The sequence below is a fragment of the Pangasianodon hypophthalmus genome, chromosome 10 (genome assembly GCF_027358585.1).
Source record: "Pangasianodon hypophthalmus isolate fPanHyp1 chromosome 10, fPanHyp1.pri, whole genome shotgun sequence".
Taxonomy (NCBI): domain Eukaryota; kingdom Metazoa; phylum Chordata; class Actinopteri; order Siluriformes; family Pangasiidae; genus Pangasianodon; species Pangasianodon hypophthalmus.
This window is the reverse complement of record NC_069719.1, coordinates 20,120,888-20,140,321: the sequence shown is the minus strand read 5'-3', so window position 1 is coordinate 20,140,321 and position 19,434 is coordinate 20,120,888. Positions and strand designations below refer to the sequence as shown.

The 19,434-nt window shown below is 39.7% G+C and overlaps 1 protein-coding gene across 2 annotated transcripts; it reads left to right on the top strand.

Annotated features, from left to right (window-relative positions):
- On the top strand, positions 1 to 17,546 carry ppp1r14d (protein phosphatase 1 regulatory inhibitor subunit 14D). Of its 2 annotated transcripts, XM_026934191.3 has the most exons (4): positions 1 to 524; positions 8,462 to 8,542; positions 14,442 to 14,474; positions 14,571 to 17,546. In XM_026934191.3, the coding sequence occupies exons 1-4, from the start codon at positions 342 to 344 to the stop codon at positions 14,637 to 14,639; spliced, it is 366 nt and encodes a 121-aa protein (XP_026789992.1). In that variant the 5' UTR covers positions 1 to 341; the 3' UTR covers positions 14,640 to 17,546. The 2 variants fall into 2 exon arrangements, with proteins under 2 accessions (XP_026789992.1, XP_034163844.1); XM_034307953.2 differs by lacking the exons at positions 8,462 to 8,542; positions 14,442 to 14,474; positions 14,571 to 17,546 and adding an exon at positions 5,285 to 6,718 and having other exon boundaries at positions 408 to 524.
- Positions 17,547 to 19,434: the final 1,888 nt, after the last annotated feature.

The following is a 19,434-nucleotide window of genomic DNA, read 5'->3' as shown; positions in this document are numbered from 1 at the left end:
CACACACACACACACACATGCTCTCTGTCTCTCTCTCTCTCTCTCACACACACACACACACACAAAAAAGGTGTCTTCCATTACAAGCCTCCAAAAGAACAGGCGGCGAGCGTGCAAGTAACTGAAAGACAGTGAGAGAAAGACAGAGAGAAGAAGAGCTGTAATAGAAAGCCAGCTAGAGGGGCTGCTGGACAGAGCGTGAGGAGAGATTCTGAGAGATCCAAGCAAAAAGGAGGGAGACTGAGAGAGAGGGGGTGGGAGAGAGAGACAGAGAAAGAGAGAGGGAGAGAGAGAAAGAGAGAGACGGCTTGCCGATTGCTCTCCCTGGTTTGTGTGCAGCAATGGAAGCCATGGCGTCGGAACCAGGCACCCAGTCCAGGGTGATGTTTCAGACCAAAGAGGAGGAGCCCCCCCATCGCAAGCTGGGCAAACTAACAGTGAAATACGACCGTAAAGACCTCCAGAGGAGATTGGACATTGAGGAGTGGATCGACGGGCAGCTGCACCTGCTTTATGACTGTGAGGTGAGAGACGGAGGGGTCGGAGGTACTTTATATTAGACTGCTCACTGTAAGTCCTAAGAGTGTTTGTTTATTCTGGTATAAACCAGTTTTGTAAATCATCCAGCAGGATAAAGTGTGTAGTGCACACCTAGAAAGACATGGCTACTCAGTTCAGTCTTTATGAATGATTGATTAATTGCGTGTTTTAACCAGTTTAGCTACCACACTGAATTCTGAAATACTAGAGGACTAATTCTGCACTGTAGTACTGATCCTGATGTTGCAATGGATAAGTGATCAGTGAGATCAGTTCTGCTGTCTCACAACAGTACTTCAAATGACACTTCATGTTTGTCACTTGAGTCATACTATCTGACGTTAGGTATCTTTATATGCCTCACTGCTGAGGCAGTGATGTGGCCAGAAAAGTGCCTGTCCACAAGCCATAACAAGTCATAATAAGTCTCTGTATAGGCCAATAAAAAGAGTCCATTCTCTCTGCTAAATATCTACAGCTGTCCCTGGGTTTGACATACTATAAACTTATATACTGGGTGATATTTTCAGTCACTCATCTGAGTAATGCTTTTATCCAAGGCAATTCACAACTGAGACAAAATACAACAGAACAGTTGAGAGTTAAGGGTCTTGGTCAAGGACCCAGGTGTAGCAGCCTGGTGGGGTTGGGATTTGAACCTTCCAATTAGTAGCCCTAAGCCTTGATCGCAAAGTTCCACTCACAAAGTTACATCATCCTTGAGCTCCTGGACACTGGATTGCCCATGTTTCTACTTGAGGCAGTGGGGGAAACATTGTAATTGTGAGGGTTTTATGAAATGCGCTCAGCTTTCTCTGGGGATACCATGGCAACAAGGCTCCGGCTGCCATGTGCGATAGGCAAAACAGATGCACAATGAGACTCAATGAAAGAAATGATGAGTGCTGATACAAATAATCAGGATGATGCTTATGATGATGATGACGAGAGGATGAAAACAGTCAAATATTTCCTCTCCTACCTACAACAAAAAAACATGAGAAGGACAAGAAATGTCAATTATGCCACTCAATTCTAAACACACTATATGATGTTTGCTGTCTTTAGTGGTAGAGTTTGAGTATAATTTTAAAGTGATTTGTATGACCATTTTAAAGCTAGGACCAATGCTGAGTCTGGCATTCCTACTTGTTATTGAGTTGTAAAGATTCCTGTCTGTTCGCCTCGTGACAGTGTCAGTAGGCGGGTTGCAGCCAAAATCACGCACCTGCCTGCCTACTGTAGATTGCCAGGATCTGTATGAGATTCAGCTCACAGATGAACAAGAGAGAGGAACTGTTTTAGCGTGTACAGGAGATTTGCAGCTTGATTCACTTTGTGTAAGCTAGCTTGTGTTTGTTGATCATTTGTGGCTAGTAAGTTTCTGTTGAAATGACAAGAAATTGTATTGCACTGTATAGAGAATATGGACATTTAATAATGCAAAAAAAAATAAAAAATCTCTGCTTCCTACACATAGTCTACAAACCATCTACAGACTGTCACGAACCATCGACTGTCATCAACTGATTCTCAACGTTATGTCAAAAACTCCTTCAACAGCATGTCATACATTTAAACAAGAAGTGGTTGTGAAATTGTGATAGTGGACTAGTGGCAGATTATCTACTAAATTTCAACAACTGTTGACATGTTTTTAGGAATTTGTTGATAAGCTGGAACAAGGTCATCACCTGACAGGTTCGTAACAGTCTATAGATAGTTTGTTTATTGTAAAGTGTCTAAAACCGACTATCCAAACACATATGTTCAAAATCTAAATAAATAATAAATGAACAAACAAATAAAAAACAAAAAACAATAATAAGTCCTTATTAATATAAAATTACAGAACTCTTCGATAATATTATATCTAACTAATTCCTATCAAATAATTTCCAAATTACTATTACAAAGACATTCTAACTGACCAGAAGTTACATTTTTACAATGGAGGAAGTCTAGTGCTGCTATCATTCTGTTCAGTCTCCATTAAATTGATTCATGTTTCTGTTGTGTTTTCATAAATCTTTATGGCAAGCTTAAAGCTAATGAAAATCACAACATGGTCTCACGCTTTTTCTCACGTTCATTCATTCATCTACAGTAACTGCTTTATCCTGGTCAGGGTTGCGTTGGATCTGAAGCCTATCCCAGAAACACGGGGCGTGAGGTGGGAACACACCCTCCATGGGATGCGCACACACATTCACTCGCTAATTCACACTTAACTGCAAATTAGAGTAGCCAATCTACCTTGTTTTTGGAACCCTGAGGAAACCCATGCACAGAAGAACATGCACAGAAGCTCCTCACAGACAATAACCTGAGCGCCGGGTCTAACCGGGGAGCCGTGAGATGGCAGCGCTACCCACTGTACCACAGTGTCACCTCCCTTATTCTTACAACAATATCCAATCATTCATGAGATCAAGTATAAAAATTTAGCTTTGGATAGCCAAAGTTTGGGAATGTTTGCATACAAAGAGGCCTGAACAGACACAACATTTTTATGGTGTTGCAGGCTGCATATAATATTTTATGACATTATTATGAGATTGGAAGCCAATAAACTGATACACTAATTCATTATGTTATATGCAAACATTCATTATGCTGTCTGCGGTATACATCATCCTATTTCTCTGCAGGCTGTTCAACCACACACTTGACTTTGTAGTGGTCAGTTTCTTTAGACAGAATAATGGGTTTTAGCAGTATGGACTACTCAGCTGTGGAAATGACAGACAGACAGCACTTCCCCAGCACTGGCTGATCTTTGCTCCCTCTGCTTCACACGTCTGAGACCGACCTGGATGATTTCTAATAAACACACATACATAGAAGTATTTGTTTTTCATCCTTTCTGCTGATTAAATTGAGACTGTGATTGTATCCTACATACTTCCAAAAGCAGGCAATATAAATGCAGAACCTGAAAGGTTTCCTAAGGCAAACCTTCATTCCCTCTGGTGCGTTTAGGTGATGTATGTAGAATACTTTCCACAAGATATTAGGCCGATTGTTGAGGCTGATGTCCTCCTGTGGTGTAGCTGATGTACACAATATTTCAAATCTTCACCTTCCTTCAAGGCTTTATGGAGGCCATGACCTCTAAAGTGCTTATTCAGGTGGTTTTAATATTACTGAGCAGTTCCTTACTCTGTTTCTTTCAGTGCGTTGATAAAAAAAAATCTTTCTATGTCCATGATCTCACTATGACAATGTCATGTCTTGAATTTTTTTTTTAGAAGCTTACCTGCCACACGAACAACAGCTACTGTAACTACTGTTTTTTTTTTGTAATAGCAATTAGCTATTAAACTCATCCAGTTTTCTACTTAGAAAGCACTTAGCTAGGTGCTAAGTCACAATACATGAGTGGCAATGTATTTGTCCACATGGTCGATAAAGAGGCTGAATTTTGCATGGCTTGGCTGAAAGGTTACGCTCTGGGTATGCCGAGTCTTCATGTGGAAGCGTTTACTGTCAGTCCCTGTGTCACTGAATTAATTATTCATGCTCATCTCTAATGCATTCAACCACTCACTGGAAGCCACAGAGGCTCTGTGCATTTCTGACTGCATTTTCATGTATTACAAATAAATAAATAAATCATATAAGCTGTGATGACTTCCTCCTGGCAAAGTTGTTTGAAAAGATGCCAAGGTGAATGCATGGAAGCTCAGCTGAAAAGCACTTTAGCTATATGAAAGCTATCATGGGGCCATCAATTCAAAAATTTTGATGAACTGCTGAACAGAGAAATAGGAAATGTTCAGTATTAGAAACAGGATTATTGTTTGTGTTTAGCTGTGCAATTGGTGCACAAAAGGTTTTATCGCAAAAACTCATAACAGAGATTTTCACATAGGATGTAACCTTTACAACTTCTTTGTCATGACATGTTTTTAGTAGGAACTTCCTATGATTCTCTGGCAGGAAGGATTAGTAGTAGACATTAGCACTTTAGTAAAGCATACTTGTCTGCCTTGCAAGCACTGTGTTTCAAAGAAGAGAAATGTTAGGTTGTGACACTATGCCCAAAAAAGGCTTGCCTTGAAATAAATTATTCAGCCACTGGAGCTTCACCACATAATAATTTTTGTCCCCAGGGTAGAGTGATGATGATAGATGGATAGAACGTTTCAAATCTTCAAATGCCCTCAGAGCCTTATAAGATCTATATCAAAATGCAATTTCAGCAGGTCCCACTACAGATGAGTATTATATTACTTAAGAGTTGTAATATAAAACTTTCTTGGTATATGTCAGTGAAGAATTCCTTTTAACATCAGTAAATGTCCACATTCTCAAAACAGTGCAATGTTACATCTTTTTAACCCCTTCATACAAGATGAGGAAAAGCACTAAAATATGTTAGTCAGCATAGTTAACATAGCAATTGTTATACTAATCTTGTTTTCTCCCATAGGAGTGGACGTGGAGTTGCATTTCCTTTTTAGCATTGTTGTCACATATTTTCCCCTGTGCACCAAGTGCTGCATGCAGAGACGGTGCTACGGTGCATTCTTCTGTGTTGTCATGTGTTTGTTTGCGTTGACACGTGTTTTGTTTTGAGTCTTGTCTTCTCTCGTGTCTTGTCATTGGTCGTCTCCCTCGTGTTTCCTGATTACTCTCACCTGTTTTCAGTTTGCCCCTTGGGTTTGTGTTTAAACCCTCATATTTCTTTGTTCTGGGTGAAGTATTGTTCAGTGTTTATCTAGCCGTTTTTTTTACCCAGTCGAGCTTACTCCGGAGTCAAACGAGGTGGCCACCCCAGTTGAGCTCCCTCTGGAAGCTGATGAGCCGGCCTCCCCAGCTGAGCTAACGACAGTGCAGCCTCCCATGCCCTGCTCATTCCTGAGGCCAAAAGCGTGGCCTCCCATGTTCTGCTCATTCCTGAGGCCGATGGTGTGGCCTCCCACATCCTGCTAATGCCTGAGGCCAATGACCCAGCCTCCCATGCCCTGCTCATGCCTGAGGCCGATGGTGTGGTCTCCCACGCCCTGCTCATGCCTGAGGTCGACGGCACAGTCTCCCACATCCTGCTCATGCCTCAGGCCGACAGCGGGGCCTTCCACGCCCTGCTCATGTCTGAGGCTGAACAGCCGCCAACCACCTGACCCCGGCAAGGACGTCACAGCTCCGCCACCTGACCCCGAAGTGGACGTCGTAGCTCCACCACCTGATCCGGACGATTTTGTCGCAGCTCCGCCACCTGACCCAGGCAAATTCATCTCAGCTCCGCCACCAGTCTCCAGCGAGGACATCGCAGCTCCTCCACCTGACCCCGGCAAATTCGTCACAGCTATGCCACCTGACTCTGGCTAGGAAGTTGCAGCTCTGCCGCCAGACTCTGGTGAAGATGTTGCAGCTCCACCACCAGATGCTGGTGTGTACGTCGTCACCCCACCACCGGCTCTCTGCCAGTATGCCCTATGTCTGCTCCTTGGCTCTTCTGGGAAAAATGACCATGCTGGACAGTTCCTGCCTCGGGACCCCAGGAATCTTGTGGACATTTTACCCATATGCACGGTTAGAAGGTGCGTTGGGAGCAGCGCCTTTGGGGAGGGATCAGCATGCACAGCAGCTTGCAGTGCTATAGCACATTCTTCCGTGTTGTTATGTGTTTGTTTACGTTGCCACGTGTGTTTTGTTTTGATTCATGTCTTGTCATTGGTTGTCTCCCTCATGTTTCCTGAATACTCTCACCTGTTTTCAGTTTGCCCTTTGATTAGTTTGTGTATTTAAACCTTTGTGTTTCTTTGTTCGTGGCGAAGTATTGTTCAGTGTTAGCCTGCCTGACTTTACCGAGCCATTTTGTTCTGTGCTGCGATAGTTCTGTCTCCTAGTTTGTGTATTTTGGATTATCCTGGGCTTTGCTGTTGTTGATTACCTGACCTCTGCCTGAGTATTGTTCCTGATTTCAATTCATGTTTGGATTTGTTTGTCTGCACTTCTAATAAAATGCTTCTAATATCTGCAATTGCATCCCTCTCAACCTTCTCTTACATGACAGTTGTACTAAAGCCAGTGTCTTTAGATGTTATTTTGGGTGCCATCACAAATTTCTGGTCATAATCTTGTGATATTTTTAAGCGTGAAAATTTAATAAAGATAACCAGTTAACATATTGTGACCTTGGCATTCATTCTTTACCCAGATGGAACCTTATAATACTATAGCCATGATATCTATACATATAACATATAGAAGAGCTCTCCCAGTGAGCCTAAAGCCCAGATCCATCAGTGACTGCTCCCCTGTGAGAAAATGAACTGTCCAGCATGGTTCATTTATCAGCTAGGACAAACTGAGCATTACAGGACTCAATGAAGCTTCTCAGTCCCTCTTCACTGAAGCAGAGAAGCTGCAGTGTCAGATTTTCTCTGAGAGCTCATTTCTAACACTGAGTACAAATTCTGCTCTTCTTACTTTTATTGACTATATGGGAGGGCTCAAATAAAAGTTAGAAAATTGGCATTAGTGTACACAGTATCATTTAAATGTTATTTTAGAATCCATTTTATAAGAACTATAAGAAATTCTCATGAAATGGTCCATGAGCCAAAAAATATCAACTTTAAAAACACAATTTCTTCTTTTGCATTTGGTACCCAATCGTTTTCTTGACGTAAACCCAGATTAAAGGCTTGGTTATTAATGTGGTAACAAGTAGAATGAGATTGTGGTGATGTGTACTTATAGCATATAGATACATTATCAAGAGGTAATTCTAGGCATGCCACTGCAATATCCAATCAGATCAGCTCCTCTCATTCTCTTTAAGAAGTGAGTGTGGGTAGTAGAACATACTAACATACTCATTTTTGGAGATTTCTACAATTGCAGCATTTGTTAAAAGGGGATTTTTTGACCAGAATGGCTGTCTGGGATTTTGGATGTCTGTAGTAAAGGCCATGAAGTATCCTGGTATAATTTGTTTTTAATTTCCTAAACGTTTATATATTGGGTGATGTACAGTCTTTGCTATTTGTTTGAAAACTGATTTGTGCTGATTTGAGTCACACATGTATTATGACTGGAAGACAAATACTACTTCATTCATTCATGAATGTACGGCCTGAAGAACCATTTGGTTTGCTGGGGATAGTCCCACCTGGGGGCTGTGGAGATGGCTTGGGGATCACATATGGAGAGCTGTACTGTAATGGCTTGGGACTGCGATTGCTGTAGTGGCTTTGGGGCTGCAGTTGCCACGAGCACCTTTGTACTCAGGACTCCATCAGTGGACAGGGGATAGATTTTAACCAACCGGACTTCTTGCAGAATTCTTGATGAATTTATTGGTTGCACAACTGCACTATTTCTCCATATAGTACACAATAATAGAAGGGATTTATTTATAATCGCACTATCCAAAACTCAAAACTCCACACATACAGTAACTAAAGCAATACTTTCCACAAAAATGGAAATTTCATTTCCAGGTGTTCCATCTACCCAAGAGCAGCAGGTTGAATTAGAACATATAGAGACATGGAAACATATATAGACATGGCAACATATAAAGACATGCCTTTCAAGATGTGGGGAAAAAAAGAATTTGATCAGAAAAAGGGAGATTTCACTTGAGAAAGTGAAAAATGTAGAATCAGATAATTCTTGTGTCTTCTATATTAACATTATCTCTCAAGATTATTCACAATATCCTTCTTCTTTTAAATCCAATTACATCCCTCTACCTTCAAGACCAATCATAGTGTCTCTATATTATCAGAATTAAAATGAATCTGTCTTTAATTCTGATTTAATCTGCATAGAATTGCATTTCAAATTACGTTCAAAATAATAAGGGGGCTACTGTTTATTTTCCAAAGCAAATTCCAAAGTTATTGTTTGCAGAAATTAAATATGGTTCTTGTATCAAAGCTTCTCACTTCTTTGCTCTCCCCAGGAGGAAGAGATTCCTGAGCTAGAGATTGACATTGATGAACTTCTGGAGCTCTCAGATGAAGAACAGAGAACCAGACTACATGTAAGTCCTAAACTGTTCTTTATCACTTCAAAATGCACCTCTATGCACAACTCTACTTACAACAATATGTAGGTCATATTTTCTGTGTTGGCTACATGTACATATTAGATACAGGGCCGCTAGAAGGTTTGTGAACCCTTTAAAATTTTCTGTATTTCTGCATAAATTTGACCTGAAACGTGATCAGATCTTCCTCTACATCCTAAAACTAGATAAAGAGAACCCAATTAAAAAATGACACAAAACATTATACTTTTTACATTTATTTATTGAGCATAATTATTCAACATTAAATATCTTTGTTTGAAAAAGTATGTGAACCTCTTGGAGTATGAGTAAATCTAAAGGGGTAATTGAAGTCAGGTGTTTCAAATCAAGGGGATGGCAATCAGGCGTGAGTTTAGCAGGCCCTCCCATGTTTCAAGCACATAAACTTGAGTCTTCACTATCAAAGTCTGGTCTGGCCTAGATCAAAGGAGATTCCTGAGGACCTCTGAAAAAGAGTTATCGATGCTCAACAGGCTAGAAAAGGTTAAAAAAAAAACATTTCTAAAGAGTTGGCCTCCACCAATCCACTTTGAGGAAGATGATATACAAATAGAGGAAATTCAGCACTACTGTTACTCTCCCAAGGAGTGGTCATCCATCAAAAATCACTCCAAGGGCGTGGCGAATTATATTACAGGAAGTTACAAAGAACTCCATGGTAAAACACCAGGTTTGCGAAAACCAAACACTCCATTCCAACATAAGAACCTCATCCCAACCGTGAAGCATGGGGGTGGCGGTATCATGGTCTGGGGCCGCTTTGCTGCTTTGGGTCCAAGACGGCTTGCCATTATTGATGGACCTATGAATTGTGAATTGTACTAGCAAATTCTACAAGAGAATGTCAGGGTATCTGTCTGTGAACTGAAGCTTAACCAAGCGTAAGTTGGTCATGCAGCAAGACAACCACCCTAAGCACACAAGTACGTAAGCCTACAAATAAATGGTTAAAGCAGTAGAAATTTAACATTTCGGAATGGCCAAGTCAAAGTCCAGACCTTAACCCAGTAGAACCTAAAAATAGCAGTTCATGGAAGGAAGCCCACCAACATCACTGAGTTGAAGCAGTTTTGTAAGGCCAGAATTCCTCCAACCCATTGTACACGATTGATCACCAGTCAATGGAAATGTTTGTTTGAAGTTATTGCTGCTCAAGGCGGTCACACCAGTGACTGAGAGCAAAAGTTCCCATACTTACATTCCCATTTATTTTTATTTTATATTGTCGTGTCAGCTTAAACAGGAAGCAGTGCACTTTTATTGGCAACCACATAATTACAGCCCACAACAGTAGGCTTGGTTAGCCGCAGAACTAACTATGCCAGGAAAAAAAAATGATATGGGGAACAAAACCCAACAGACTTCCACTGGACGGCACATATGACATGACAATGTCTTGAAACCAGATTAATGTGCATCCTCTTGAGACCCAAACTATAATGTTGTCACTATTTCTGTTTATCAGCACCTGCTATGGATAATGATCGGTGTGTTCCAACAGGAAGATGTCCTGAAATCTCAGATTTTGCCACATGCCTTCTAGCAAACTTGCCTTTATGTTAGCCTGATGAGCTGATGATATTGATGATGTCTGAACAACTTCCCCTATTTCCGCTAGTGAGCTCTGTAACTCCTTCAGTGTCATAACTGGCTTCTTGGACACTTCTCTGACAATTGCCCTTTTTGCCCATGTGCTTAATTTTTTTCAGGAATGGTGGCCTGAACTTGGTAGTGTCTGGGTTTGCCATATTTCTTGCACATTGTTGTAATGGATTTAACAGTGCTCCTAGGAAATTTCAAAGCTTTATCTATGTTTTAAAAACCTTCTCCAGTTTTTTTTCCCCTCCCAACAAGTTCATCTTGAAGGTTCACGGACAGTTCTTTGGACTTCATATCAGCAGGACTGATCTGATCTGCTGTTTTCACTGTGAGACCTCCCAAAGTCAGAGATATTTATTGAACAACCATACAATTGGTCACAGATAGATTTGAAATGAACACATTAGTGCTAATTTAGTCTGTTAAAAGAAAGGGGAGTGAATACTTTCAATACTTTATCAGTTATGCAGTTTTTACTTTATCAAATATGCAGTTTTTTCATTTAAAATAATTCTGAGGACATTATTTAATTATATTTCTGTAGAGAGTCACTTCAAAGGGAGCAGAAACAAATCCCATTGTATTATCCATAAATTTGATGCTCTAATAGAGCAAAAAGAGAAATAATCACGAGGGGATGAATACTCTGGAGGCACTGTATACATGTATAGCTGTAATGTCCTGTAATGAACAGTGGAGTCTCGAAAGAGTATGAGAGGAAAGACTACAAAAATTCCCATCTGTAAAACAAGCTAGTGGTGTCATGGAGCCACATTAATTTGAACATATAGAGCAGGTTTAACATGGTAAAGAATTTGATTCAATTCAATTCAATTTTTTTATAGCACTTTTAAAAATGGACATTGTCACAAAGCAGCTGTACAGACATATATAAATTCCGGACATACAGTAAATTTTACATTTATAAATTTATCCCTAATGAGTAAACCAGAAGTGACAGTGGCAAGGAAAAACTCCCTGAGATGGCATGAGGAAGAAACTTTGAGAAGAACAAGACTCAAACCCATTCTCATCTGGGTGACAACAAATAGTGCATTTATAAATAATTTCTCTTATATAACTGTATACTATATAGTCAAAAATTGCAGTTGTGTAACCAGGAACTTATTAGCAACTTATGAGCATCAGAGTTATTTCAGAATCCATTTTAGTTTTAACATGAAGTCTATTTTATTGAAATTATCAACTGTTCAATGATGGAGACTTGAGTGCAAAACTGTTCATAGCAATTGCAGTCCTAAGCTATCTTTATATTTAAAGAATTTATTGGAATGTCTCCATGTGAAACTGGCTCAGTTGTCTTATTAATGATGTGTCTGCTAACTACAGTAGCATAATGAATACTGTGGTGTCAAAAAGCATCTTAAATGCTCTTAAACACCATGCCTCAAACACCTCAACACGCAGTAGACAGTCTTTCACTTCCAGCCTGACAAAGTGTCCAAACACACTGAAGTAACTGACGTAAATTTTTGAGACCAAACGTCCAATCAGACCAAGTCAGTAACCTGATCAGGACCACGATGATGAAGTTTACTCTAGTAATTTTACTCTACGAGACCAACTGAAGGTGAAAACACCTTGCAACTCAAATTAATTAAAAAGAACTAAAAAGGAGAAGCTTCTGGTGAGATATTTGGGTCTCAAGCTTCAGTGACTGCAAAATGTTAGTGGCCAAATATGTATTTAGAGTGGTTCATTTACGTAAATTATATTTCAAGGCCTTGGAATGTTCTATGTGACAATTCTGTGGTGTTGATATTGAGCCATAAGGTTTTAACCCAAGTCAAAGCAGATGAATTTTTTGAATATGTCAAAGATTTGGTGCTCTGAAATGGGGACTGTGAATGCTCTCTGATTCTGTGAATACAGATACACACATGTGTTTTTAAGCAATGAGTTAAACTCGTAGTCATTATTTTAAACACCAAAACAGACTTGACAGCACTATGTGCACAGTTTCTATATTTGAAATGAAAATGAGTATTGTGTTGTTTGCAAGCATTCAAAATGTATGCACCGCAAATTATGTTTAAAAAAACACTACCTAGGGGCAGACTGACAAAAACCTAAAGTTCTGTTTACCCCCTCCTAGCCACCAGAGGCAGTGTGAATCACATGGATATCCTCTCATTCAAACATGTCATGAAGTGTATACACTGCTGTCACATATCCACCTTTCCTTTTATTGCTCTCACCCATGTACATGTTGGACCACATGTACACCATGTCAGCACGGCATTTGAATCAGTTGAATCTGACTCAAGCCCATAGCTCAGACAGCTCACTATTTGCAAATACTCATGCCCAAATTTAAATGCTAAACATACTAAGAAGCCCAGAAAGCAGTTAATGACTTGGCAGCAGATATGGTTCCGATGAACTCGTTGATTCAGGAGCTGAGACCGTGCAGCTCAGAGGCTCATGCACTTCAACAGAGCCCTCCTTTTAGCCCAGTGACTAGTCATCGTCTTTGCTACTCCTTGGAGTCCAGTTACATCCAGGAGATTTTTTTCCAAGCAGACAATGATCACGTTCTACTGAATGCCATCTTTTATTGATTTTATTGAGATTTTATTGGGATTTGGACATACAGCTCACATGTACCCAAACACTGTGTTGCAGGTTCTAGCCCATTCAAGCAGGTTGGTCCACTGATGTCTATATCACCTGGTCTCACCCAACAAAGCACTATGTTCTGATGTGTGCTTTCCAAGTGCTGATGATGTTCTTATTAAGTTGCATCACATGCACTGGCAATAAGTTAGCTGTATGACTGCCAGCATTGGAACAATCACTTGACTATACAGAAGTTGATCCCTCTAGGAGGGAGCTGATTGACATGTCGCTCCTAGCAGTGGACCGCCTAGGGCATGATTTAGGGTGACTTTCCTCCAACTTTGTTTACGCATGGCGTCAGATGTGGTTAGCACCAATCCCTTTCCCGTACGTGCACAAATAAACTTTAGGTAATCCACCTTCTGTACTGGGGTTGAACTTTGGACCTGTTGTCAAAGAAGCCCTGAATGGGAAAGCACAGGTTTCAGAATCATTTACATTTACATTTATGGCATTTGGCAGACGCCCTTATCTAGAACGACTTACTGAAGTGATTTGAAGTCTCTAACAATAAATACAGCCTAATACTGGTTCACTAGGTCATGGAAACACACTGGACAACAAAAGATTTTTTAAACTAGCATGGCCAAAGGGACCATCCATGCAGTCTGAATCTGTGAAGTCATTTCACCCATTTTTGTCAATCAGTCAAGTGACATTTCAGTGTTTTATGAGAGAAAACCCACAGAGAATTTCTTGCTATGTCTGGTAGACCAAACAGTGGCCATCCAATCCTCAGACCAATGACCAACTGTTCATCTGCCTCGGAGGAAAGATCCAAGGTTCTCCTTTGTCTAAGCATGAAGAGCGTCTCCTCCTCATGGACACTAATTAGAGAGGCCCCAGAAAGTCGGTCTGAGGGTGCTTCTGCCACCTGGGTGTCACAAAGCTTGTGAGTGCTGTACTCAACTCTGATCACCCTTCTGGTTAGTCCTAAGGTGATTTCTATTCCCCATGACATTTCTGGCATATCCATGGTTATCCATGTGGGGTGGTTAGGAGGAATGAAATAGAACACTTGTTAGGTATATAACTGTGGCTTCATGAACCCTGGATAACAGCCATGTTTCCTTGTAATTCAGAACCGCCACTGACCTGGTGAGAACTAGACGAGAATGCACCAGGGAAAGATGGCTGTGTGACAACGGTGTTTATTGCAAATACTGCATCATATGTCACTTTGTGACTGTTGAAAGGTCTCTGCATAACCAAAAGTTACCCAGGTGATTTTCACTGCACATGATGGTTATCCAGACCTGTTCTGAGTAAAAGAAAACTTCTTTTTACAGCTCATTTACTGTAGAATATTAGTGTTTAATTCCATTCAATTACTAATTTTATAAGTTTTTTATAGTCAGGAATTAATTTTGCATTAAAGGGGATAGAGAATTCAGAAGCACCAGTTTGTACTGTGGGACTAAAATCATGATGTAGTTCTAAATCAACAACAGAAATTTTACCCCAAAATGCAGCACAGTTACGTTTTATATATGAAAGTAGTAAGGAAATCCTAAAAGCTTGTTCTGTAAGCTGAGCTAATCACTCAGGCAGCTGGGCTAAAGTGGTTGTACAACTTATTGGTGTAAGAATAATGTTCTTTTTTTCTCACCAGGAGCTTTTGCAAGAATGTGGAAAGCCAAAAGAGGTACAGTGCATATCTTTATACTCTTAGTCATCATAGTTGTCTTAGTTATGAAGGGAACATGAGAAATCTTTATACTCTGTCTCTTTGTCCTCGCAGGATTTTATCAACGGGTTACTTTATCGGATGAAGGGCCTGCGCAAGATGTCAGGGCCCCTCAAGAAATAGTCCTAGGTCAAAATCCACAAGGAAGCTAAAGTGAAAAACAGTATGTCCATATTCACCTGTATAGAGTTGAACATCTGTCAATGGAATTATGTAAAAACACTGAATTTTCCCTTGACAAAATTCAAGGGAGCTGTCCATAAATATCATTTTTTTTAAAAAAAAATATTATTCATGTACATTTCTGACACTTCTTCCAGCAGACATATGGTTGCATCATAGATAAAATTGTACTGTCTATTACTCAATATTTTTGTGACTTGTAAATTTTTGGTTGCCTATTTATATGTTTTTGTTCTGAAAAGCACTGTATGTGATCATAAAGAATACCTTTTCAAGTGTAGACTGTTGGTGATCTTTAACTATGTTGTGAAATGTTTTCCTCTTGGTTTCGTAATTAACTGTTAAATGCCACAGTTTGGTTTAGCTGAATGAAATGAATCATTCACGCAACTCTACACCAAGTTTGTGAGGATGTAGTTTCATTTACATATAAAGGAAGCTAGTTGTTAATTTAAAATGACCAACCAAACATCTTGCATCTTGCTTCAACATGGATTGAAAATGTGTTAAAGGTGCAATTGCTGATTTTTTTTTTTTATTGTTGGTTTTTTTACTTGTACAAAAAACCTGGAAGATATGATCATGGGAAAAAGAAAGTACATCCCTCTTCAATTATATGTTTCTATTTATCAGGGCCTAAATAACAATTGTGTGGTCTTCACCAATTTCTATAAACAAACAAATAACCTCAGGTGACAACAACAACAAAAAAAACAGAACAGATTTCAATATGTAGTCATTTTTCCCAAAACGTAAACCAGCAGGTAGGAAAATATAACTACACACTGTAATTCAGTAACATGTAGAACAATCTTTAGCAACAATAACTTGAAGTAAATGTTTTCTGTAGGAGTTTATCAGTCTCTCACATTGTTTTGGAGAAATTTTTACCCATTCTTCTTCACAACATTACTTCAGTTCATTGGTGTTTGAGGGCATTTGTTTATGCCGAGCTCTCTTAAGATCCTGCCGCAGCAATGGGGTTGAGTTCTGGACTTTGACTTGGCCTTACAACGTCTTGTAGTACTGAGTACTACAAGACCAGCACCCACTTATCTCAAAGCACTTATCACACCTCGCACGGCACCACGCTCCCTCCGATCCTCTAGCACTGCTCGACTGGTCCCACCATCTGTCAGGGAACAAGGAAGGCATGCATTGAGACTCTTCTCTGTTCTGGCACCAAGGTGGTGGAATGAACTTCCCCTAGATGTCTGAACAGATGGGTCACTGGCAAACGATGTCTAAAGACTTACCTCTTCCTAAAGTACTTAAGTACTTAAGCACTTACAAACCCAAACCCTAAAATGTAAATGTAAATGTCTTGAGTTTAGCTATTCAAATGTCAATTTGCTGCTGTGCTTGGGATCATTGTCCTGTTGCATGACCCAATTTCAGCCCAGCTTAAGCTGCTGGACAGATGGCCTCACATTTGTCTCAAGAATATTCTGGTATAAAGTGGAGTTCATCATTATCACAGTACACTGGTGTTCCATTCCACCTGCAGAATGTAAATCGTCTTATCGGAAATTTTTGATCAGTATAAACAAATGAATAATTTTTTGGCGCGAGTCTGTTATAAGATTAGTCAGGATACTGTTGGGTTTCTGTGTGTAAAGTATCATGCCTCTGTGTCTAGCTGCTGGGGAGCAGGGTGATGGGAAAGGGAGGGGTGTGAGCCCCTTGCTGGGGAAACAATTCATACCTCTCCACAATAACGCTCGTACTAAATAAAACAGATAGCAACTAAAGCTCTTTTTTTTGATAGTAAAACACTATATACAACTGGCACAATAAAATGATAACATGTAAACCTAGTAGGCTAGGCAAAAAAAAAAAAGAAATAATTATGAGAAACTGCAATTTCCTAAAGTCCTGACTGTCTACTTTCATATGAGCCATTAACCTCTTCTGTGGAGTGTGACATCACAAATTCAATGCTGAACAGAGGCACCCCCAAAACAGGTGGAAATTCAATTTTTTGGCCTCTGGTAAAAAGAGTTAATGACTGCAAGTTTCCCAGGAACTTTGGCTGCAAAACAAGCCAAAACCAAATCATCACTCCTCCACCACCATGCTTGACAGTTGGTATGAGGTGTTTGTGGTGATACACTGTGTTTGATTTTCCCCAAACATGGCACGGTGCATGATAAGCAAACATCTCCACCTTGGTCCCATCAGTCCTAAGGATATTGTTCCAGAACTTTTGTGGTTTGTTCAGATGCAATTTTGCAAACCTAAGTCATGCTGCCATATTCATTTTGGACAGAAGGGACTTATTCCTAGGCACAAAGAATTGCTTCTCTGAGGTCATGGCTGATGTCCTTTCTTCTTGGCATGATGTAGACACATACCTGAGTGCTCCAAACTGCCAAAAGTTCTGCTTTTATAGAGGTAGTCACACTTCTTGATGATTCTTCTTGTGCATTTCATTAGTAACACCTGGCTGCTAATTACTCTCTTAATAACTGTGGAAGTAGGAAGGGTGTACTTAGTTTCTCCCACCTGGTTTCTGATTTTTTTTTTTAAGGAAAAAATGAATACATATTGAAGTCTATTGTGTTTTGTGTCACCTGAGGTTATTTGTTTGTTTATAGAGGTTGGTGAGGTGCAAACAATTGTTATTTAATAGATAAATAAAAGAATACAGTTGATGGAGGGTGTACTTTCTTTTTCCCATGACTATATGCAGAACATGATAAAAAAACAACAATGCATTAAGCCATGGCCTTAGCAAGAAAACCTGTATAGAAAACTGACTTTCAGTCCAGAATGTCAGAATGTTTGTGTTTGGATGTGCTTCCTGTCAGTCATTTTATAAATATTCTACTCTATGAACTTCGTGAACATGGGTGAGAATCATTCAAATGCTGAACTGTTAGAGACCTAATCCTGAAAAAAAAGATTAATCTTACCTAATGCATTTTTAAATATAAAAAGGGAATAAAAATCCTGTTTTATAATTGTTACGCTCGTCACAAGATTTTTGTTTGAATCAGATTACAGTTAGCTTTGAAAGATAAACGGAACACATTCCTTCAGTAAATGTTGCCTCTGTATCTTTGTGAATTGTGCGTGCCTCTCTGGTATCTGATTTCCTGCGAACATCGTGAGAGGGTCTCAGAGTGAACTGAAAACCATTGCCATTTCTGTACGATGCTGTATCACAGCAGCCATTATGCCATGAATGAAACATACTATTGTAAGCTCATGAATAGTTAATTGTGTTTAGAATGTCACAGAATGACAGCACTGTCACAGTTGTCAAGACTGTTTCACCGTGGTTAGTGTGTGGCTGTCTGAAGACATCTGTCTGTGTGTATGTGTCTTGTTCATGTCTAACACACTGGTTGATTTTGTTTGTTTTATGAGCAATTTCAAGGCATAACAGGTAAATCCTCTGTTCACAAGCAGAGTTGCTCAAAATAGCTTTTTCCTGTCTCTCTGTGCTGAAATACAATTCATTATTGTTCACTCATGCATACGTTTTTAGAAGAAATAAGACAGGGTAGGGCTAGCATTGCTAGACTACTCATCTGCACAGCGGTTTACTGTCAGTCATTTGAGATGCTACGATTATATATAGGGGTGGCTGGTATAAATGGGCTAGGAAGGCTAAGCCACCCTGTCTTTCAAAGATAAAAAAACAACAACAGCACCACCAATGGTCATTTAAAAACTGACAGACTGGTATGAAGAAGGGAGGCAGGGGCTGAATACTGTCTAGCCCAGGCTGTAGATCCATTCACTGTCAGGTGATCACACTGAATGAAATAGCCAAAGTGTCTGGCATTTGAAGGAAACACAGCATAAACCCAATAGAGTATCACAGACAGTAAAAAAAATTTAAACCACTAATGCAGCTGCCTATTTGCCTTTAAGTGTGGGTGTGTAATAGTTTGTCCCACATCATTTTTAATGTGCTATTAACAAGACCTTATCATATAATACACTGCTCAACTGTAATAGCTTCATTGTCAAGCTATTGAGAGATATTAGATTTTATCCCTCCCATTTAATATTGCAACCAACCAACTATGGTAGAATCTATTGTAGAATTTGATTGGCCTCCATTGTCTTTCTGCTAAGAACAAGTATGAGAGCATAAAAAGGCAGTCAATATAACTTAAATCCAGTAGTCACTACAAACTCTGTGCTCCATTCCCCAATATATCTAATATTAATCCCTTCATATAAGTTATTACAATAATGCTTCTAGCAAAGGTATAGTCAGGTCCTTAAGTATTCAGACAATGACACAATTTTTGTCATTTTACTTCTATACACCACCACAATGGATTTGAAATGAAGCAATCAAGATGTGATTGAAGTGTAGACTTTCTGTTTTAATCCAAGGGGTTGAACAAAAAATATTGCATTAACTGTTTAGGAATTACAGCCATTTTTATATAGTTTTCACAGGCTCAAAAGTAATTGGACAACTGACTGGTAAGCAGTTTCATGGCCAGGTGTGGCCTGTTTCCTCATTACTTCATGACAAGTTAAGGAGATAAAAGGTCTGGAGTTGATTCCAATGATTGAATTTGCATTTGGTTGCTGCTCATGGGAACTCTCAATATGCAGTCCAAAGAGGCATCAATGCAAGTGAAGTAGACCATCATTAGGATGGAAAAAAAAACCAAACCTCTCAGAGAGACAGCAGAAACTTTAGGAGTGGCCAAATCAACACTTTGGTACATTCTTACAAAGAAGGAATGTACTGGTGAGGTCAGCA